The sequence below is a fragment of the Protopterus annectens genome, chromosome 8.part0 (genome assembly GCF_019279795.1).
Source record: "Protopterus annectens isolate FY-2018-M chromosome 8.part0, PAN1.0, whole genome shotgun sequence".
Classification (NCBI taxonomy): domain Eukaryota; kingdom Metazoa; phylum Chordata; order Ceratodontiformes; family Protopteridae; genus Protopterus; species Protopterus annectens.
This window is the reverse complement of record NC_056741.1, coordinates 775,817,795-775,841,639: the sequence shown is the minus strand read 5'-3', so window position 1 is coordinate 775,841,639 and position 23,845 is coordinate 775,817,795. Positions and strand designations below refer to the sequence as shown.

At 38.4% G+C, this 23,845-nt stretch overlaps 1 protein-coding gene across 1 annotated transcript in view; it reads right to left on the bottom strand.

Moving 5' to 3' along the window:
• CRB1 (crumbs cell polarity complex component 1) overlaps window positions 1-23,845 on the bottom strand; it is an 856,806-nt gene that overhangs the window by 391,783 nt on the left and 441,178 nt on the right. The window contains exon 6 of the mRNA XM_044080246.1: window positions 8,221-9,171. Within this exon, the coding sequence (XP_043936181.1) occupies window positions 8,221-9,171 (951 nt within the window). The remainder of the gene's footprint in view (window positions 1-8,220; window positions 9,172-23,845) is intronic.

The following is a 23,845-nucleotide window of genomic DNA, read 5'->3' as shown; positions in this document are numbered from 1 at the left end:
GGTTAATTGTGTCTTTACTTATTCATTCTATAATGATCCTTTCCATAGCCTTACACATGAGGCTGGTCAGATTGTGAGTCAATAATTTCCTAGGTCCATTGGTGCCCCACCTTTGAGCAAGTGGATGACAGCTTCTGTCCTCCAGTCATCCTTCACAAAGCCTTTTTGGAGGCTAACATTGAATAGCCTCTGTAGTGGGGTGTGGCAGGACCTATTTCAGGCTGGCCAGTACACAGCCTGGTGTGATATCCAGTCCCATAGAACTAATGTTCTTGGTCTTGGATAGTGCCTTGAGGACTTGTTCATGGGAGACTTGAGGGGGGTGTAGATGTGGGTATGAGTCTTGAAATGAAGGAGGGGAGAGGGGAGATGGGGAGAGGGGAGAGGGGGAGGGGGATTAAGTAAGAACTAAATGTATCTTCTTGTAGATTGGCTATTTCCTCTGGGTCTAACTATGTAATATAATTTACTTTTTGCTCTGCATAGTACCGGGCATTGTTTTTAAGGTTTCTAACATAGTTAAAGAAGACTTTGTCATTTTCATTTGCCTGGGGTGGCATTTTTCTTCTCATATCTGGCTTTGGTTGATTTGATCAGGGTCCAGAGTTCACTGATAAGTTTGCTAAGAGCATTTGCATCTAGAAAGTTCCATTTCTTTTTACAGTCAATGTTTTTTTTTTTTCTTTTATTATAGAACCTGTTTATATTTGAGTTCTACCACTGAAAGTTTATTTTTGAATTTGGCATTATACTTACTTCAGAGGGAGACAGATGTATCTCTGCATTTATTCACATGTGGACAGAATTTAACAGTAAAAGATTCTTCATATGCAGTGGGGAATGGAGTTGGAAGAGGATGTGGAATTTAGCCAGGTCATCACACATTTTCAGTAGATTAGCCTTATCATACTCTGTGAATACCGAAGTAATGGAGGCTGGTTATGGCTTTAGTCTTATGGTGAATGTGACTGATGTGTGGACTGATTTGACTAGGGATGGAGATAAAATTGGTAGGGAACAGAACTGTTCCATACTGGTGAGGATCAAGTTCAACATTTTGTTGCCTCTGGTTGGGGTGCAGACCACCTGGTCCAGATAGTTTGTATTGGTGAAGCCAAGAAATCTTCAGGCATATATGCTAGAAGATGTATATGTTTAACAGTTTATTGAGAGGTATTTGAAGTCCCTTAGGAGGATGGTGTTTGGCTTAATGCATAGGGACTACATACTAGTTAGGTAGGAGTTATGGGCTGAGGGGGACAAAGAGGGGGTCTTACAGTTAGCCATGATGTGATACGGTGTCTTATTAATGTTTAGATGGACATGGAGGAGTTTCTAACTCTTATGTTGTCTAACTAGTCTGGAAGTGAAGTGTTTTTTTTTAAATATGGAGACATTACCATCTTCAGTGCTTTCAGGTAGTGTGGTGGGCCTGAATGTGTGGTAGGCATTAAAATCCTGCACTGCTTGGGTGTTCTTAATAGTCCTGAACCAGGTCTCTGTAATGCTTTCCTGGGGAAGGAGTGCTTCTATGGGTGAAGATTTTATTTTTTATTTTTTTTTTATTAAGGCTTCTAGCATTGAGCAATAATACCTCTCTGTTATGCTGATTCTGTTTTGTTATGACACTCATATCCTGTCACTCACCTCACCCAAGACTCTAACCTACTGAACACTCCCATAACAGAAATGTATTAAAGGTTAATGCCTTACCCATATGGAATTTCTTTCCAAAATAAAGGCTTTTCTGAGACCAGAGTATTCAAAAACTGGAGTAAAAGGTTACCTACTGGATGCTAGCCAACTTAATTGCTTTACATAACTACCATGACATACCGCTGCCCTGATAAGCATGCTCTAAAATGAACAAAGCCTAGACTTAGGTAACAGGGACAAATAACTAGTGGTCTTAAATAATTATGTGGAACATGTTCAACACAGCAAATAAAATTCATTAACCAAGGATGCTGTTAACTATTGCCCCACTTGAACTAATAACATTTTGTACATTATAATTGCTTCTATGCAATATCATTATTGCCTGTGATATTAGTTACAATAATGTATTGTGTGTATATTTCTAGTTAATATGCATTGTTTTTTGAAAGATTGTACAGTTTTTAACATTTGCTGCTGCTCCTTTACTGTGTAGTCCTCAAGGGTTCTACCTCAGTTAGTGTCTTAAAAAAATCGAACGCAACTCTGCCATCCCAGTTAACAAACACATAAATAAATCTAGAAAAAAGATCTTGTCTATGCACAAATACAAAGAATAAAAATAATAAAACTAGAATAAATCATAGTGTAGTAGAAAATGTATTACAGTGGAAACAGGAAATGAACCAACATTAAAGAATAATGCAGATTTTGCGTTTGAAGACTGGAGATGTCAGCTTTAGATGCCATCTTCAGAACTACAGAGAAGACAGAGGCATTGTTAATACAGAAATCCAGTCTGTCAGATATTAACTGGGTTACCACTGCTGCAATTAAGCATAAACAAAGTCTGCCTAATAGGGTTCAGAAAAAGAATGTGCCATGAAAAATTAATGATGAAATTTCATTAAAAAATACAGTGATCAACTGTATACATAACTAAATGAGAATTTAGAAAATATCTTGATTTCAGAAATGCTTAGCCACATGGGATGGAATTCACCCAACTGATGAATTCATGATAAATAGAGTCACATAGGGAATTAGAACAAAGTTGAAGCCCCTGGGGCTCTTCAGAACTTATGCATAAGATGCACATCAGTGATAAATATTGGCATCTACGTAAAGCTGCCTATAATATTTACTATTAAAATCATTTATAATAAATTTCTGTCTTTAAAGTGTAATGTCAGAATGACAGCAAAGACAGAAAAAGTACATATTGCAAGGCTAGACAGAATATGCTTTTCAAGGACCACAACATTTGGGGACTGAGCTTAAATCTCTTCTCAGCTTCTCTAGAAAGCCCAACAACGCAGCTAATTCTCTATCATTCCCATCAGCCAACTCTTTGTTTACTTCTTCACTGTTTCCTGTCTTGTGCTCCTTTATCATGATTAATTTAATGGAAAGTCTTCCAATATTCAATTACCTAATATACATATGGCATCTTCCATTGAGCTTTGCTATTATCTCCCACAATTCACTTTCAAGCACATCAGTGAAGACTTATTTTAATTTTACAGTCTTATCCCTTATTTTTCAGATTTTTACCATTTCAATATCTCTGCCCTGCACCTGCAATTTATAAGATTTTTTTCTCCTGGTATTGCACAATCACTCACCTACATTTTAAGCTCTTTCTATACATAGGCAGTAAACCCCAGAGAAGAAATAACCTCTTATTATACCCTACCTAAAGCCACTGGTCCCTCAGTTCTCCTCCAACATCAACATCATTACAACCACCAAGATTTTGGAAAAATTAGTGTGCAAACAAATTCTTAACCACACTCAACATTTTCATTAGTTAAGCAACAGCCATCAGGCATATTTGTAGGCCTTCACTCAACATCTCTGATGTGATTTGTAGGCTACATATTTCAATTTTAATAGCATGGATAAAGGTTTAGACATAGTGGTTGTCTTTGTTAACTTAAAATGCACCTTTGACTGAGTAAACTGTTCCCTGAAATTTGATCAGCTACCTAAATTAGGATTTTTCTAACAATGTTCTGAGATGGTTCTAAAATTACCTAAGCAACAGAACTTTCTCAATTCTCTTCTGCCGTACTGTCTCTAACTCCACCTATTTACAATCTGGTACACCACAGGGGTCACTTATTAGCTCTGATTTTTTCAGTTTATGTAAATAACCCACCAATCCTTCTTCCAAGCTTAAATAACTATCTTATTTCATGATGACCTCCTAAAGGAATCCTTACTTATCAGTTTAATACCTCTGATCTCTAACATAGTACTTTAAAAATAATCTATTGACCATTCTCTCTCTCTTTCTCCAGTTTACTACGCATAAACATATAGTTAATACTGTGTGTGCAGATATGGATCCCTTTGAGAAGCTCAAAGTTTCAGAACTTCAAACTTCAAATGGCTGAGACCAGAAGAATAAAGTTTTGAAACTTCAAACACATTGAATAGAGATTGCTGTACAGTGCGGAATGGGATATTTACAATTTTTCTCACTGTAGTGCGATCTTGGAGTTGGTATATTTATTTAGCAGGGTGTGTGTGTGTGTGTGTGTGTGGGGGGGGTGCAAGGTAAGTATGCACTTGGCTATCATAGGGAAATTTGCCTGTTTTCCCACTGTAGTGCGATCCCGGATTTGGTATATTTAGTTAGGGGGCGTGCAGCATATTGGAGGGTTTGAGGGACATAGCCCCCCACCTGGATGGGTTTGACATATTGTGATGTATTTTCTCTCTCCATGTTGCCCAAGTGCATACTTACCCGGTTAAAAACATTGGTAGTGTGATCATTCAGTAAAGTAATGGTTTGGTGTTCTCATCTCAGTGAAGTCATCTTCAGCTAAGTTGGCTTTCAATTATTAGAAGTAGATTGAAAATATATATATATATATATATATATATATATATATATATATATATATATATATATATATATATATATATATATATATGGGTCCTCTTCACATGGTCGACTTTTTACAAAGTTGACTTTCATATGGCTGAGATCATATGATCGACTTTTGAAAAGCTGACCATGGGGAACCGCTATCACTGTACATTACGGAATGGGATAATTTCCCTTTTCCCCAGTGTGATCTTGGAGTTGGTATATTTAAGTTAGGGGGGTGGGGGATGCAGGGTGGCTTTCCCCCCTCCTAACAGTTTTAAGGTAAGTGTTCATTGTGTTTTTTGTGTTCATTTTACATGGTCGGCTTTCCGAAAGTCGATCATATGGTCTTGGCCATATGAAAGTTGACTTTGTGAAAAGTCGACCATGTAAAGTAGATCTATATATGTGTGTGTGTGTGTGTGTGTGTGTGTGTGTGTGTGTGTGTGTGTGTGTGTATGTGCTCTCCCCTACACACGTATATAGTTTTCTCAGTATTACCATTATGATCAGGACACTGAAAATGGCCAATTTGTTAAAATGCTTAAGAACCAGATTCAAGAATTTTACCTATTCAACTGGATAGTGAAGTTCAAGAGGTAAATTTCTTGAATCCACATTGAGAACACATTACTAGATAGCCTGTACAAATAGTTTTAGTGGCCCCAGTATATTACAATTTACAGAGAAAAAATTTATGATCACAAAATGTTTTATAGCTATGAAAGCTGTAACAGTCAGCTGCAACACAGATAAAGGCAAAAAAAAAGCGCTCCTTCAAGAAGGAGCCACTTTTTAAAGCTTTTAGATAGTGTGTTTGTGTGTGAGAGAGAGAGAGAAACAGAGATAGAGAGAGAGAGAGAGAAAGAGAGAGAGAGAGAAAATAAATGTACTATAGCTTTTAAAATTGTGAAATGCATTGGAAGTTATTCTGTGGTGGCAGTTGATAATGCTCTATCATGAGACTAGAGCTTACCAGTGCAGAAATTGTGCATAGTAAACCTTTTAAAGCACCTCTCTGTCCAAATGGTGCTTAACAAAGTTGCATGCAATAAGGACAAGTCCACAGGCTTAATGATTGTTACATAAATAGTACTGCAGAGCAGAAAAATGTAAAACGCACACTTTATTAACGTATTTAAGACCAACACAGCATTTTTGGTGCATTTTGTTTATAGTAGTTTGATGTTTTTTGGCACTTTACTCTTCTCTGTGGCTTAACAAAGTTGTATCCTTTTTGACCCTGGAGCCTAATCATAGCACTCCATTGGATTGTCATATAGCAGTACTGTGGCACAGAGAATAGTGCTGTCACCTCACAGCAAGAGGTTCCCCGGTTCAATTCTCAGCTGGGGTGACTTCTTTGTTGAGTCTTCGTCTCCTCCCTATATTCATGTAGGTTTTCTCCAGCTGCTCTGGTTTCCACTCACATTCCAAACACATGCAGTAGGTCAATTGGACACGCTAAATTGGCCATAGTTGTAAGTGAGAGTGCAAGTGTGTGGTATGGAAGAATCGCCCTGACAAGGCTAGCTACCAAGCAGTGTGAATCCTGGCTCTAAATGATTGCCATTGCTGAAGTGACACCCCAACCCTATGTGCAGAAATGGGAAAAAGGGGTAGGGGTTGTGGATGGATGGCAGAAATTTATTCCATGCCATTCATTTATATATATATATATATATATATATATATATATATATATATATATATATATATAGATCTACTACAGTTTATTGAAGTTTCAAAACTTCAAAGACTATATGATCGAAGTTTTGAAACTTTGAAATAAAAATAGAAAAGCACAAAAAGTAAACAAAACACATTATACTTACCTTTTTGCAGGGGGGGGCAAGCCCCCCTGCATCCCCCACACTGCCTGCTACTTAAATATACCACTTCTGAGATTGCACTACAGTAAGGAAAACAGCAAATCCCAAGTTCTGCACTGTACAGCGATCTTGATGTAAAGTGTTTGAAGTTTCAAAACGTCAATCATATGGTCTCGGCCATATGGTCTTTGAAGTTTTGAAACTTTGATAAACTGTAGTAGAGCCATACTAATATATATATATATATATATATATATATATATATATATATATATATATACATGTATATATATATATATATATATATATATATATATATATATATATATATATATATACATAAATATTTATATACAGTATATATGGTGGAACACCAGAGGCTAATGATCTAGAATTCTGACCTTCCACATCATCCAGGAGTGTTTAGAGGAATACACCTGCAGCAGTGCAAAGAATCTGAGGAATGCTTCTAGTGCTACACACATTTGTTTCCTGCTTGGGTTTTGGTTTTGGATATGTTGATTTCATTAGCCTTGTAGGAAGACTTTGAGGAATAGCCTTTCTCTTCCTTCACCAGATGTTGTCTTCCTCTTATCAAGGCTTCTCAGCCCACGGATCATTATATGAGCTTGTATATGAAAAATAATTGTACGGAGAATGGAAAGCTTCAACTTCCTCATCTTTAGTTCCGTGTTTGAATCTGACCATTTTGCATATGTATAATGGCCAGTGTTTGGAAAGTCATCAATAATTGTGAGATAAGGACTACAGCCATGCAGCATAGTAGTACAGGTATAATCTACTTAAATTTCAAATTCTTCATGCAGGGAATACATTCTTGAGGAATTATCATTAATGGTATGTGCACTGTTTACAAATCTGTGTTCTTCTATTCTGGAAATATATAAATAAATACAATTTTAAAAATATGTAATAAACAAGTATACCAGGTGCAGTGTTAAAAAACTCAGCTTTGATGTCAATAAATACATCATCATGACGTTTGCAAAAAAGCACAAAAGTAAAAAGCCAGAAACACTAAAACTGACACATTATATAAGATTTAATGACTATAGTGCAAAAAAATTTAAACTCTGACCAATGTGTGAATCTACGAAAAATAAAATCATATTCTGCAACACATCTAATTCTAAAACGCGTATCTTATCTTGTCAATCCAGGGAGACCAACGCACCACTTTATAGCTCTCCGATGCAACACATTATTGAATGCAATTCCACATGCTGTAACTATCGAACAAGCCAAATAAAAAAGTTGAAAAAGCACAGAGGCTAATAACAAGGTTATATCATGGGCCTGAGTATCTGCAGGTTAGCGTTAGAGTAAGACCTAGGGAAGGGATAGAGTTTGTGTTGGCATGTGTACAGTTGTATGTGATGCATATCTTGGGGTCTCATGTAGTGGTAGCATTACAGATGAATTTTTGCTAAAGTACAGTGTAGGACTGGGGTTGAGGGGGGATAGGGTTAGTGTTAAAATACATTTTATATATATATATATATATATATATATATATATATATATATATATATATATATATATATATATATAGACACACACACACACACACACACACACACACACACACACATACAAAACATAAAGGTATGAACATGTGTGTTGAGTTTTCTGTGAACATTTTAATTGTACTCTCCAGACAATGTGCATTTTCTCGCCTAACTTGTCTACTAAGATATAATACAATTAATTCATTTAAAAACACTTAAATCATACACGTTGAATGCAGCCTCTTTTCCTCACTTTAAGAAATGGAAATTTGTTATTGGTTCACACAGGGATTTGTGAATAAAAGTGTAGCTATTTCAATCTTACCTTCTGAGCAATTTATCCCCTTGTATGGCCTGTAGCAATCACAGTAATAATTTAACCAGAGGTTTACACATTGCCCTTTGCCTTGACAAGGATCATTTTTACACCAGTCATTTTTCTGGCATCCCAGTGTGAGATTTTGTGATTGATTGCCTGAAACATTTTCAGGGACAATACTCTTGGAATCTACATGCACATCTTGTAGACATCCAACAAAATAAGGTTCCAAAAAGTTGGTATTGATGTTACCTAAATGCTCATTTAGCCTGCCATCTGCAGGGAAACCACCAAAAAATATATCTTGCAAACTGTGAAACAGTTGACTGTCGTTGAAAATTGTTTCAGTTTGATTTTCACATACTTCATCGCATGACTTATCCATGAGCTTCATAGCAACAGTATCTCCTACTGTTGTTTCCACTTTATGCCATTCTCCATCGCTGACATTCTGTAAAATATGGAGGTTCTTGCTCACTTGGTTATTTATTTGGAATACAGATTGCAAATGCCCTTTGGATAATTTTAAGAGTATAAAATGTGCTGCGTTTCCTCTGTAAAATATAACTGCATCCTGCTGTGTGGTCCGGAACGTGAGGGTTACATTATAAAATTGCTCCTTCTTATCATGTGTTGTAGAAATATAAAGATAACCACCTTCTTCAAATGAAAATGTAGTTATCAGCTGACAGTTCGAGCCTGTGTAACCAGAAAGACAAATACAGCTGTACTTATGTAACCCCTGCCTGATGTATGGAATGCATGTGCCACCATTCTTACATTCATGACTCTCACACCCATGAAGAATATCAGAACAGTTTTGTCCTCCATAAAATATGCCATGATGATCCTCTTGTGAGCAGTGGCAAATGTAACCTCCAGCAACATTTTCACAGTGTCCATCATTCTTACATGGGTTTGTGTTGCATTCATTTACTTCATCTTGGCAGTGAGTACCTGCATAACAAAGCCAAAAGTCAGTTGTAATAAATATCTGAAAAACTGCATTTATCATCTCACATCCTTGACATTCTACAAAGAACTGTTTATTTGCATTTATAGCTGCTGTCATACTAATTAGTGAGGTATTAAAAATGACTAACTGGTTCTAAATGTATATTTCTAAACAGATGCAGAGGAATGAGTGATTACTATGCACAGTGTATATTTGCCTAACAGTCATACTTCTCAATTTCTTTGCACAAGTATTCTGAACAAAGTAAAAATTAATGAAGGGATAAAAGGCCCAAAACTTATTTTTTTTTATTTCAATCTTATAAAGTTAGAAAGTTGATAGAGTAACAGGATTTACACCAGCATGCATTTTCTGAAATGTGTAACGTGTAAGATCTCAGTGATTTTTACAACAGAGAAAAAAATAAAAATATGAGACAGAAATCTGGACATTCTGTGAAAATCTGGGCAGTTAAGATGTATGCTAACATTACTTTGAATGTTGTACAAGAAGAAGGCTAACATTTTTCACTTTAGATTTGACTTAGCTGGATACATTCCTAAACAATTTATTCTTATGGCAAAAAACAACACTAAGCTGCAACCATTCTGTGAAAGTTTGCAAATGTGATGCAACGGCTTAACTGAGACATACGTTGTTTTGAAGTCTTTATTACTCAAAAATATTTTTCTTCAGTCATTGCTTACACCTTAATGGCTAGTTTATCCTACAGGGTTATACTGATTATCACTTTCATTCCTGATAGCAAAACTTTCATATAAACTCTCTTAATTTCCTCCCATAACTGTATATTACTACCCTTATTTCAATGCTTTATAGAGCATTTCATTAGTTAACTATTTACTAACATAAATACTACCTTAGTACATGTTTGTTACTCTAAACATATATATATGGTACTTTCTATATAGCTACTTCTGTGGAGCTTTTCTTCCCAAGCCTCCATGTAAAAGGTGTACTTTACTCTGTCAGACTTTCCTTGCCAACAAATGCAGACAAATAAATAATGCACAATATGTTTATCACTGTGATGTGACTAAATGTTTTGTAAAACTCAATATAAGCTCTGATTCAGATTGCTTATATCTCTGGAATAGCCTCCATACGATGCAGCCATTTCCTGGCATTATTTTACTTATATTTACCTCCACAAAACTACATAATAAGAAATTAGGTAACACAGGCATGATTCCTGATGAAACAATTAACAAAACATGCTTGAATTGTTATATTACCATCACTGCTTGACCTTGCTGCCCAAAATGGTTCCAAATTTATTCTAGCAGCTTCATCAGTATTTTTAAAGAATGTAGAAAATCAGCAAAACGTACGACTTTTTAAATTAACGACACTCTGAATAGGGCCTATAGCTCTGAACTGAGTGTCTTGAAAATAACCCTCATTCAAGTAATTGTTGTCATTCATAAGCATCAAATGCAACATAAAACTGTCTATGTACATCTGACATCTAAGTATTTACATCAATTGTTATTTTATGTAATTACTGCATTCTGAAATCAAATTTATGCTAGTTCCTCTTTTCTTCTTTCCAGTCAAATCTAATTACTTCCTCTAGCAGATTTTCTGCATTTTGTTACTGTGAAGTAACTCTTCTGTTCTCTGTCTGTACATTCTCCCTCCAGCATGTCCGGGAATTAGGTGTTTAATAAGTGAAGTTGCTATTCCTTGTCAAAATCTCAGCATAAATAATAATGAGCTGCGGTGCAAATGCCCAATTACTGTCCCATATGATTGACAGAAAAATGCTTACTACCTAAAAAGTTGCGCAGAACAATAAAACTTCAACAAAGACATCAGATCCTGTTTTCAGTTGTTGATGCAGTTATGTGGCCTATTTAACAAAACTTGGATGTGGGATATACCTGATATAAATTTGATGACCTATATACCTCTCACTGCAGGAAGACAATGACGTAAAGTTCTTCTATGCTATTCTAATATATTTATCTAGAATGCACATAGTAACAGCAATGTATGGAAGTAAGAAACACCAGGCCAAACAAATTTCATCCTCATCTATGATGTGGTATTTCCTATAGTTATTCATTCTTGTTAATCAAACAAATTGCATTAGACACAAAAATCAGTCCTTCTGAACTTACAAAGACAAAAGAACATTGTACTAGTATGCTGAGATAAGGCAATGAACTGTAAATGAACTATACACAAAAGAGGTGCATATCATTCCCACAGCTTCTTAATTTTATGTTGTGTGACTTAGCATAACGCTATGTCACCAGACCAGAGTTTGTAGAGCACAGAAGTTGCCACTTTGGGAGACAGGCACTTGTGCAGTAATCACAACGACTGAACAGCCCCTTGTTCCCTTCAGTTAAGAGATATTTTAGTGAATCAACATTTGGACACTAGATTTTATCTAAATGACCTCCACCACTGAAGTCAACTGTGAAAACCTGTATCTGCAGCTGGTATGTATTATTTTTAAAAAAGGCAGTATATTTTATTTCTTTCCAGAAAAGTTTTGATACCATCATATTTTGCATTATTCTGGCTATGATGATTTTACTGCCTTGATTTTCAACTTACATTTGGATAATAGAGAAAAAATATCTCATTTTTAGACTCTTTCCACTGCTTCCAGTGTTGGATTCTGTTTTTTGTGAGAGATTTAAGTTTGGGTAATCCAGGAAAAATTCTGACACTTTAAACCTTTTTTGCATAATCGGTGACTGCCTGCCCAAGATGGAGTGAATTAAAAAGTTAAACATGGCCAAATCATGTGTGAGGTTATTAATAAACTTGTAGAGACTGGTTCAGTAAAGCTTATTTAGATCATCAATATGATGGGAAAGATCGTGTAGTTCACAATTATTGAAGATACTGTGGGTTCCTAAAGGAAAAACTGGAGGTATTATATCTTTTAGGCTTGATTATTGTGTTTTTCTTTTTCTTACTATCATGGCATTAGAGATAGTTGAAACAGGCAGCCACCTAAGGCATGATTCAGGCTACGAGCACTTTTATTTATGATATTTATTTTTAAAGGAGAAGAAAAAGCTGCTGCCAGCACTAAGGTGCTTCTGCTCAAAACCACTGCCACATCTGCCATGACCTGTTGGCAAGATGGCCTTCTATTTGCCCCACCCATGATTTAGATTACAAAAAGAACCTTGGGGCCTTAATTGTTAATGGGATGGCAAGACACAGAAGCCTAAAAGTTTTGAAGAAAGAAGTGGATAGAATCCTGCTTTGGAAAGATCAGTAGACCTCATCTGCAATTATGTTGAAGTCAATATGCAGTTTATTCTGACAGTTAGATTGTAGTAGGTAGGTCATTTTTTTATCCTAACAGACAGACAAATATGGGCAATGGACTTAGTATGGCAAGTCTAATGCATGTAGGCATGAAGTATATTGGAATACTTTCCTATGGCTGGCAACTTAGTTACTGAGAAACAGTTAAAATAAATCACTAAAACCATTATTTTTATTACAGTTGGACATCTGTGAGGTAAACAGTCAATAAAGTGATTGTAAATTGTAGCAATGGAGTTGTTCTATGGGGATGAAAAAGACTGACCCTGATGTTGTTTTCTTGCGTTTAATGGTTTATTCTGGCTTTGCATTACTAATGTGTATTTGTGCAAAGCAAGTTGGAGTACTTTACTATGTGTACTTTTGTAGGCTATAACTGCTGGAAGGCTGTTTGTGCATGAACAGATGACCCTTTTGTTGCCTGCTCAATTTATAGAGTCATTCTAGCATTGTAGAACTAATGTTTATTTGAGTAGTAAGTTGAAACACTTTACCACGGATACTGTGTGTTTGTATAAAACAAACTTAAAATACTTTACTATGATCATTTTTGCTTTCCTCCTCAATCTATCCTCAAGATAGGCGAACATGGACCACAGACTGCATGCCGTGGCAGGCCTAACCACTCAACAATGTAAAATATGGCTCTAGGTAATTTGGTCATGTTGACTAATGTCACCAATGGGCATGGCTATTTGCCGTTTGTAAGTGGCTTGAGGACACGGCCAACTCCAATCTACACAAGGGACACATACTAATGGTGGAAGAGCTGGATGTGCCCCTTTTGGCCAGTGTGTGTCCACCATAAATCCTAGCAGTCTTGGGTCAGTAAGTTACTGGCCTGCTGATATCCAGTTGCCCAGCCTGGGTTACCTGGGATATCTCTGTTGAGTTAAAGCTGGATGTAAAAATCAATCAACCTGCCAAACATAAACCAAGAATTTCTACACTCAATGAAGGTTCACTGACAGGTTGGAGCTTGAAAGTGGATGACATGATGGTACGGAGGAGGCTGGACATCCTATTTATCCAAGAGACAAGATGGAAGGGCAGTGCAGCAAAACCATTTGGCTTGAGATCCAGAGTCTACTATGCAAGAGGACAATAGTCTAGAAATGATGGGGGAATTGTGGTGAGAAAGAGGTTTTGGCAGGCAGTGAGGGATGTCATCAGAATTAGTGAAAAATTCATAGCAATGAAACTCCAGCATAATGATAGGATGACATTCATAATCTCAGCCTATGCTCCACAAGAGGATTGTGATAGTGAAGAGGAGTTCAGACAGCAGTTGCAGGACCTATTAGATAAAGGAGGACAACATGAATTGGTGTTAATAATGGGTGACTTGAATACACATATTGGGACAGACAGAACAGGATATGGTTCTGCCTAGGTCCACATGGGAGGGGCAATAAGAATAAAGGAGAGGCAGTTCTAGACTTCTGTCTGCCAAATGGCTTGATAGTAGCCAGCATGTGGTTCAGAAAGAGAGACAGTCAAAAGATCACATATAAGAGTGGCCAACATGCAACTCAGGTAGACTTCCTTCTAGTAAGGAAAGGGCATTTGGGCAGAATCAGTAATTGCAAAGGCATCCCCAGTGAAACATTTGGCCCACAGCATAAACCACTAGTTGCCAAAATCATCTGCAAACAGTAGTCAGAGAAGGCACTAAGGTCAACAGAGACCGGGCTGAAGACCTGGAAGTTGAATGGAGAGAAAACACAGCAGTTCAAATAATTACTAAGGACTCTATTACCCCAAGAAGATGAGGAAATATGTGGATATGAAGAAGAATGAGAGCACCTCAACACACCAAGTGTGAGGACTACAGAACAGATATGTGGCTGAACCAGCTATGTACATAAGGAAAGCTGGTGGTGGAATGCAGAAGTCCATGAAGTCATCAAAATTAAGGAGTGCAGGAAAAAGTGGGAGATAAAAAGATGCACCAGGCTAGGAAGGAATACTGGCCGGCTTCTGAAAAGTGACTCAGTAGGTGGCACAAAGAAACTATGTCATGTTGCAAGACAGAAAGATAAAGAAGATAGTCAGACACCCTTGGGATCAAAGGCAGATTTATTTTATTTTATTTTACATTTGTTTGTCGGGGATATCTGACTGGGCCAGTGTTCCTTTTTCAGTGAAGGCCCAGGGAGAAAAGCCCCATTACAAAAACACATTAAAAACAATACAAGAAATAGATAACAATCAAGAATACATAACTTTGATAAATACAGGTAATAAAAAGCTTATACATAAACAATAAAAATTGATAGAGTAATATAAAGTGGAAAAAAATAGAAACCTAACAAATAAAGTAGCATGTAATAGCTTGTGCCATCACAGAGAAATTCCTGATCAGTAGATCGATATCATAGTTTTGGTGGTAAATATTTATCAGATACGTGTACGGTATATGAACAAGAATATGGTTGATTGTTACTATGGTAGTCTTACTTGTTCTAAACAGTGATAGCTAAGGCAATATTGAGGTGAAGTACAAGAAGGAGAGAATATGATGAAAATGTAGGAAGCTTGAGATAGGTAGAGAGAAATTGGAATTCTGTGATAGAAGGGGTAGTTTGGATTTTAGAATTTAGTAAGGGAAGAGATATTTTGGTTGTAAGAATAAAGAATGACAGAATGATCGGTCTGGATTAGTGAAGGAGCAAAGCCAATTTTTGGTTAGGTGCTCCTTAAGCAGTAGTTTAAATTTGGGTGTGTTGCTAGAATTTAGTATTGTCTGAGGCATGGAATTCCAGGACTTAGATATTTGGTGGGAGAATAGCGTTACCATAACAATTATTAGATTTAGTTACTTTGAGTAGTAGTTTGTTGGAGGATCTTAGTGGCCTGCCTTTTGAGTAGGGCTGCACGAAACTCTTGAGTGCTTGACATTTGTCTGGATGGTGGAAGATGGAATGAATGAAAGTTAGTTGGTTGAGGGATAGGAGATTGGGTAGTTCAATCTAATTTAGTTTATGAAGTGCTGTGCAGTGATGTGATCTGTAAGGGAAGTTAGTAGCGAATGTTGGGATTTTGTTATAGCAGGACTCCAGTCTGTTTAAATCAGATTTTTTGAGATTAGTGAATATTGGTGAGGCATACAGAAGGGAAGAGAGTAGATGAGTCCTAGCTATGGAATGTCTAGTGGCCTCAGTTAGGTATGGCTTGACTCTGTATAGTGAGCCTAGCTTAATTTTTGATAGTTACAGCGATGTGTTTGCCAAATTTTAGATTGTTGTCAATTGTGACTCCAATGAATTTGATGTGCTGGACAGGTTCAATTTTAGTTTTACTGGCTGAGTAGAACTAAAATAAGATGGAAGAAATACTTCCAGCAGCTTCTGAATGAGGAAAACTCCACAGAAGCTGTACTGCCCCAGACACTGCCAACAATGAGAGAAGAAGAGGAGCCCACTTTAGGAGAAATAAGAACAGCACTCAGGAAAATGAAGTCAGTGAAAACAGCAGCCTCAGGTGAGTTCGCGGCAGAAATGATAAAGATGCTGGGTGAGACTGGGAAGACATTGATCCTGAGGGTTCTCATAGCACTGTGAGAGAAAGGTGTATCCCAGATGACTGGAGAATAAGGATGCTTGTACCAGTGTACAAGAACAAAAGGGACAGCTACAACTGTGGGCAGTACAGAGTATCAAACTCCTGTCACATTGCATGAAAGGTCTAGAGAGGGGGTTTGATAAATGGATACGTAGAGTAGTAGAAAGTAAGATGGGAGATGAGCAGTTTGGATTCATGTCAGGGTGCAACACAACTGACCCAATGTTTGCGATGAGACAGATAGTTGAGAAGAAGCTAGAGATGAGGAAAGAGTCCAACTAGACATTCCTAGACTTGGAGAAAGCATATGACAAGGTCACAAGAAAGCTGGTTTGGCATTCCTGAGGTGATTCAAAGTCCCAGAAACATTGGTAGAATTAGTGCAAGTTATGTACAAGGAGCCAATGACTTAAGTATGATCAGTGTTCTGTTTAACATAGGTGTTATCGGTGGGAGTGGGTGTGCATCAGGGTTTCTCTCTGAGTCCACTGCTGTTCATACTGGTGATGGACTACATTAGCTAACAGTTTGAAGGGGACAGATCAACAAAGTTGCTGTTTGCAGGTGGTGTGGCATTACAGGTAGACTTTGAGTAACAACTTCAACAAAGGATAGGGAAATGGAATGCAAAACTGAAGGCCCATGGGATGAAACTGAGTACAGATAAGACAATGGTAATGGCAGCAAATTGGGGAAATCTGAAGAAGCTGGGAACTGAGATAGAAGGGAAGATAGTGGGACAGGTAAAAAGCTTCAAGTATCTAGGAGGGGTGGTTGAAGAGAAGGGAAGTCTGAATGAAGAGGTCAAAGTTAGAATCAGAGGGGATGCAGCCAACTGACATAAAGTGTTAGGTGTAGTTATGACGGAAGAATGCCAAAGAAGCTGAAAAGTAAGGTGTACAGAATAGTGATGCAACCAGTATTACTGCACGGTACAGAAACCTGAGCAGTAAAGGCAGAGCAGATGAGGTAGCAAGAGGTGATACAAATGAAGTGTCTGAGACTGGTAGTAGAATGCACTCTGTGGAACAGACAAAGAAACAAGGACATAAGTGCAGAAGCCAAAGTAGCTGCAATTGCAGAAAAGATCAAAGAGAACAGATTACAGTGGTTTGTGCACATGAGCAGAAAAGCAGAAGACAATTTGGTAGAGAAGATTTGGAAAAGACAGGAAAAAGGTAAGAGGAAATAAGGGCATCCAGCAAAGAGGTGGGTGGACTATGTCAGAGAAGATCTGCGATAGGCATGAGTGTCGAAGAAGGTTGGAGTCTGGTAATGAATCGAGAGAAATGGCAAAAGTTAACATGATGATGAAAGACTTGTAAATATGGACACTAGGCCTATTATAGCATAAAATGAGCCGCCATTTGTTACTTTTAAATGTGTGTAGTGTTAATTTTGCACATTTGTAAATCAATTACTTATATACACATCCAATTACTAAAAAAGTTTACTTTTTTGAATCACTATGCTAATTGCCCCAGCTATAACATTGTGTACATTGCTATTTGCATATTTATTTTTTATTATGAATGCACATCTATATATTTCAAAAAGCCTTTAAATGAGCATAATTTGTAATGATTAGAATGCCATAGCATATTTTGTATTGTTTCTGTTTACATAATAAGCTTTTCCATTCCAAGTATTTGAGATGATATGTAGACATATTAATAACTGCTTATATAAAGCAGTCTCTACCAGGTAAAAACAGCTACAGGTGGATATGCTTCCAGGTTTGAATATGTGCTTTAGCTTTCAGCTTTTCCTTAAATAAAGTAATCAACCTTTAAAAAAAAGTTCTTCTAAATTTCACATGCATTCTCATTTGTTTTTAACTGATGGTATCTTTGCACTGGTTTATGTTTCTTATTTAAATGTTGGTTTGCACATGCAGGTATTTGAATGGTCTGATAATCTTTTACTTGGGTTTTAGCATAACAGCCCAGTGGGATGCTGTTAAATACAGGTTTCAGAAAGCTCTTATATTCACCTGTAAAACCCTATACTTTTTTTCTCACATGTCTGCACTTTAAAACCTACTTGTTTGGTGTTGCTGTGCATGAACTTAGTTTCATAGTTTCATAGTATAGTACTAGGCTATCTGCCCTGGGGCATTTGTAAGCCTAGCCATAGTGATGTGGCTTTTGCCACCCCATGAAGTGGTACCAAAATGTACAGAATAAATTTAGAATACTGTGCCTCTGTCTAGTAGTGACACAATGAAAGTCCCCTTATATAATAGAATTAGTTTACTGTGCCCCTGTCTAGCAGTGACACAGATGTGACCCCCGGAGTAAACTTACGATCTCCCATCCACTCATCAAGATTTCTCTTGAAAAGAGTCAGTGAGGGGCTCTGCCTAATACGAACTGGGATCTTGTTCCAAAGCATGGGAAACCTCTGGGTTATGAATCTATCCCTCCAGCATGTCCTATTCATACTTGTGCCGAGGTTTAGGTCTTTAGCTCTCGTGGTCCTGGTGGATTTGGATTTTTTGAGGTGGAGCATGTCCATCAGATCCTGATTGGACATGGCCTTGTACGTCAGGCAGAGATCACCTCTGAGCAGGCGGTATGCTACTGAATAGAGCTGAAGTTTCTTTAGTCTGGCAGAATAAGACATATGTTGGAGACCCTTGATCCTTTTGGTGAGGTACTTTTGTGGTCTCTCCAGCTGTTGCAAATGCCGGGTGAGGTACATACCAAATGGGGCATTGTACTCAATCATGGGTCTGATGAGGGAGGAATATAGGGGTACAATGACATCCTTGGATCTGGATGTGAATCCCTTCATGATGAGGTGTGCAAGGTAGAATATTTTTCTAACCACTTTGGCAACGTGGGTGTCAAATGAGAGGTCGCTGTCGACTTGGGTCCCTAGGTCTCTGATTACTTTTTACGTACTCAGTGGGTTGCTGTCTATATGATAATTTGTGGGTACTTTGTTTTTCCCAAAGGGGATGACTATACATTTTTTGGCATTTAGTTTAAGGCCGTGACTCCGGCACCAGTTGTCCGTTTCTGTGAGGCCTTTTTGTAGGATGTGTGTGTCTGCTGGTGTATCGACTATGGCACCTAGTTTGCAGTCATCTGCGAACTTTGTCAGTCACAGCCCTCCCATGTTTGCTTTAACATCTGAGAAATAAATGTCGAACAAGAGGGATCCCAGGACAGATCCCTGTGGGACACCACTTGTGACTGGCTTTGAGTCTGACATTGCTCCAGCGATTTTAACTTTATGGGTTCTGTCCTTTAGCCAGTTTGCAACCCATCTAGGGACATAAGGGTTTACTTTTAAGCTGTTGAGCTTATCTATGATGCCTGAGTGGGGTATTGTGTCGAAGGCCTTAGCCATGTCCAGGTATGCTGTATGGACTGCTTTGCCCTCATCAATGGCTCTAGTGACTGTTTCAAAAAAGTCAACTAGGTTTAAAAGGCAGGATCTGCCCTTTACAAAGCCAAACTGGGTGGGGTCAAGTGTCTGTAGGTCCCCTATGTCTCTGTTTATGAGTTCCATAATGATTCTTTCCATAGCTTTGCAGACCAGGCTGGTTAAGCTTATGAGTCGGTAGTTTCCAGGGTCTGTAGAGGCACCCCCTTTGTGGAGTGGGACCACTGTTGCTGTACGCCAGTGTTCGGGTACATATCCTGAAGTAAGGCTAAGGTTAAATAGCATTTTTATGTGTGGGTTTAGCTCCTCTTGGAGTTCACGTAACACGCAACCCGGGATACTGTCAGGTCCCATTGATGCTGTGTTTTTTGCTTTGTTTAGGGTGGTTCTCACTTGGACATCTGAGATGACAGGGAGATTACATTCAGCTGGGATAAGTATTTCTTCTTTTGGGGGTGAAGGAGGGGAGAAATTTGCACTGAACCTGTCAGCCAGAATGTTGGAAATATCTGTGGGTTCAGTGTATTTTATGTTGTTGTGAACCAACTCTGAGCATATCTGAGGGTTTCCACCCAGGTTTCTAACATAGCTGAAGAAGGCTTTGTGGTTATCTTTAGTGTCCTTAGCGATTTTTCTCTCAAAGTTGGCCTTGGATGTTTTTATGAGAGAACGTAGTTTTCTGCTAATGTTGATCAGAGATGTCTTCCCTTCATGGGATTTTGCTCTGATGTGCAGTAGCTTCCTTCTTTTGTTATACAATTTGTTTATGGCTGAGGTCCACCAGACAGGACGCTTACCTTTGGTGGAGAGGGACTTGAATTTGTTTGGGATTGCATGATCCATGCATTTTTGGAGATGTCCATAGAAAGCATTTGTGAAGGATTCATCATTGTGGGATGTGGTATCCACTGGCACAGTGGGCTTAATGGATACCATCTCAGTCTTAAGAAGAGTGAAGTCTGCTTTTGAGAAGTTTTTCACTGTCGTCTATTGTGCTGGGGGTGGAGGTGGGATATGTATATCCAGGGTGATTAGTTTGTGGTTGGATCTCACTAGTGAGGGGTATACTTCCGATGTGGAGCATTTTGTCCCCATGTTTGTGATGATCAGGTCTAGTATATTATCTCCCCTAATGGGAGAGGTGACTAGTTGTTCCAGTGCATTTGAATTTATGAATTCCAGGAACCTTTGGGCTAGGGTATTAGGGCTAGAATAATGTACCCAATCTATGTTTGGGTAGTTGAAGTCTCCCAGTATGATGGTATTTTGTGATACATTGATATCCTCCAATGTTTTCAGGAAGGCTGAGTGGGGTTCTTGAGATTGGGAGGGTGGTCTGTAACATGCTACCAGTTGTATAGCAGTTTTGCCTATGGTTAGTGGCACCTGTATGGTCTCTGATGCTTCATGTGTTGCTACTAACCTGGAGGTGTGGGTGTCCTTGATGAATATGGACACTCTCCCTCCCTTTGTGGTTTGGCCCGGGTTTTGGGGCCGAAAAGCATGATACGAGGTATAGCCTGGTAGCGCTGGGGTGCTCTCCGGAGCTTTGAACCAGGTTTCAGTTACTGCACAGACTTCGATGTTCTCCATGCTGAGGAGTGCATCAAGTGCCTGCATCTTGAGATTTAGACTTCTGGCATTGAGCAGCATTACCCTTAGTTTTTTTCCATTTTTGTTTTCTAAGGAGGTGGGTTTGTCTTTTGAGCCTTGCCTAAAAAAGGCATTATGGGGGTGGCAAGAGCCTTAGCCAATATCTGGAAGCCCAGTGGTGACAGGTGTAAGCCATCCCTTGCGAAGCAGCGTGGCTTGTCCAACATGTCATCCCAGGCAGACAGACATTGGATCCCCTTAGAATGACACCAGTACTTGAGCCAATTGTTAAAGCTGATCATCTTGTCTTTGTATTGTGGTATCATTCTTGGTGAGGGCAGGATGCTGCTCAGGGTCAGGGTCATACCAGCCTGGGCTACATAATCGGAGAGCTCCTCTATGTCTCTTTTCATGTAGTCCAGGGAGGTACGTCTCAGGTCATTCACACCAGCTTGGACAATGATGGAGTCATATTTGTACTTGCTTTGGAGTGACTTGAGTGCGTGTGTTATGTGGCGGATCCTAGCTCCTGATAGACAGCTCACAGTCACCTTCTCCTTGTTCAGCTCATATTACACAGTATGGAAACCTAATCCAGATCCCTATTATACAATTCTGCTTTTGGTATCAGAATGCCATCTTAAAAGCAATCAGAGCATAAGAGCTAAGAGGACAGTAATTTTATCCACTGATTATAAAGGTAAAATGCAGTGTATAGGAAAGTAGAGGTTATTTACTTGTTGCTTACTTTAATTTTAGATAAAAAGATTGCCAGTGACATGTCAGAGAGGAACAGTGTCTATGTCAATGTTAAGCTGTTGATCCAGAAGACCATTCGTAGCCAAGTTACAATACCCCAAATCATAGGTACTTATTGACATGACTAATTTACACCTAGTTTCATTCCCTTTCAGTGAGAGTTTGATGGGCCAACAGTGATGGCTCCAGGTTTCCTTTCTTGCTGGTGTACAACAGGGACACAGCATCTAGCTGGTGGTGCATGTAGAACATTCAAATACCAAAAAAATAAATAAATGAACAAATAAATAAATACATAAATAAATAAAGGAAAGAATGTGTGGTAATAATTCACCCACAATCCGTAACCTTCCAATTTATCTACTGGTCACCAAAACAGCCCCCCAAATCAGTTATCTTCAGACGCACTTCCACCACTGATACTGAAAATCTCAAATACAACTTAGCAACTATCAACTGGTCTCCCATTACCAACTTACAGAACCCCATCTCAGCTGCCACAGCTCTCACATATACTCTCCTTTAACTTCAGACAAATTCTTCCCTCCCACACATCACATAATCAAATGCAACAAAACATCTGGTTAACCACTGAACTGAAAGCTCTGCTCAAACAGAAAGACAATGTGAGGTCTTCTTGGGACCTGATCAAAAATAATGCTACATTTACCTCTCTATGTAACCTAGTTAAGCAAGCCATATGCAGGCACAAAATCAACTATTTCTAACACAAACAACGCAATCTGTTAGGCAAACCAAAATATTCTTGCAGGAAATACATCTTACAGGCCAGAAATCCACAGATCCCACTTTCTCCACCATCAGCATCCAGACATCTCAAGGAAAGCTCTCAGCCTCTGACTTTGTCAAGGAATTCTGCCATCTCCCTAGTACTACAACCTCTACCTTTTTCCCCAGCTCACCCAGCCCCCTCTTCTATTGTAAGAAAATCATACACAAAAGCAATTATACAAAACATACTACTGGGTGCACCTCCTAGTGCAGACCACCGTCTGCCCTGGTTCATCGCAATCTGCAAGAACTTCCTTACATCACCTCTTTTCAAGATTTATAACCTCAAAACACAATGCCAGATATATGGTCAAGTGCTTTTGTTAAACTCCTTCACAAACAGCCTCAGCCAGAGAATACCTCCCATTTCCAGCCTATCTTCATCTTCCCTACATTTGGGAAAATACTTGAAAAAACTAATCTGCAGCCAACTGTCTACTCAAATCCAGCAGTACCATCGTCTCACTCTTGTACAGCAAGGATTGTAGGCTGGCTTGCTGATTGGAGCACAATGACAACATTATAATCATTTACAGAGAACAGCTTTCTCAACATAGATAAAGGAAACCTTTTTGGAACATTCTTTGTTGACTTTACCAAAGCTTTTGATCTCATTGACCACCTCTCTTTCTCCTTCTTCACTCCCTCCAAGAAATCCAAGTTAGCAACTGCACTGTCACCTCCTTTCAAATGTATCAGCAAATAGGTATTTCATGGTCAAAATCAGCTCAGCCCTATCACGTCCAGCACCCCTTACCAAATGAGTGCCCTGGGACTCCATGCTCACTCCAATTGTTGCTTTCAATCTTTATTAAAAAATACCTTTGAAATTCCTAACATTGCTATCACTCCTTCGGGCATGGTTATCCTTCATTGAAATCCCTCACATTCAGCTATTCAAACACAGCTTCATTCTGAATTTCACTCCCTTAATTCTTGGGTTAACAATGATAATCTACTCTTCACCTCCTCCAAAACAGAAAATGTGATTTTTGGAACCTCACAAAGCAGAAAGAAAATACTAAAAATCTCAGTGTCACAGATCTCAGTGGTACCCCAATAGAAACAACCACGTCCTTTAAATACCTAGCTTTATGGGGAGACCATTTATTTGAGTTTCATAGCTGCACTGAAAACACAAGGAAAAAGTTCAACTCTCTTTTTATTCTGAAAAATATCTCCCTTTCTCTCTAGACCAACTAAAGCTCCAATAGGCAAAGGAATACTCCTTGCTTAAGCTGAACCATGGACTCTAAA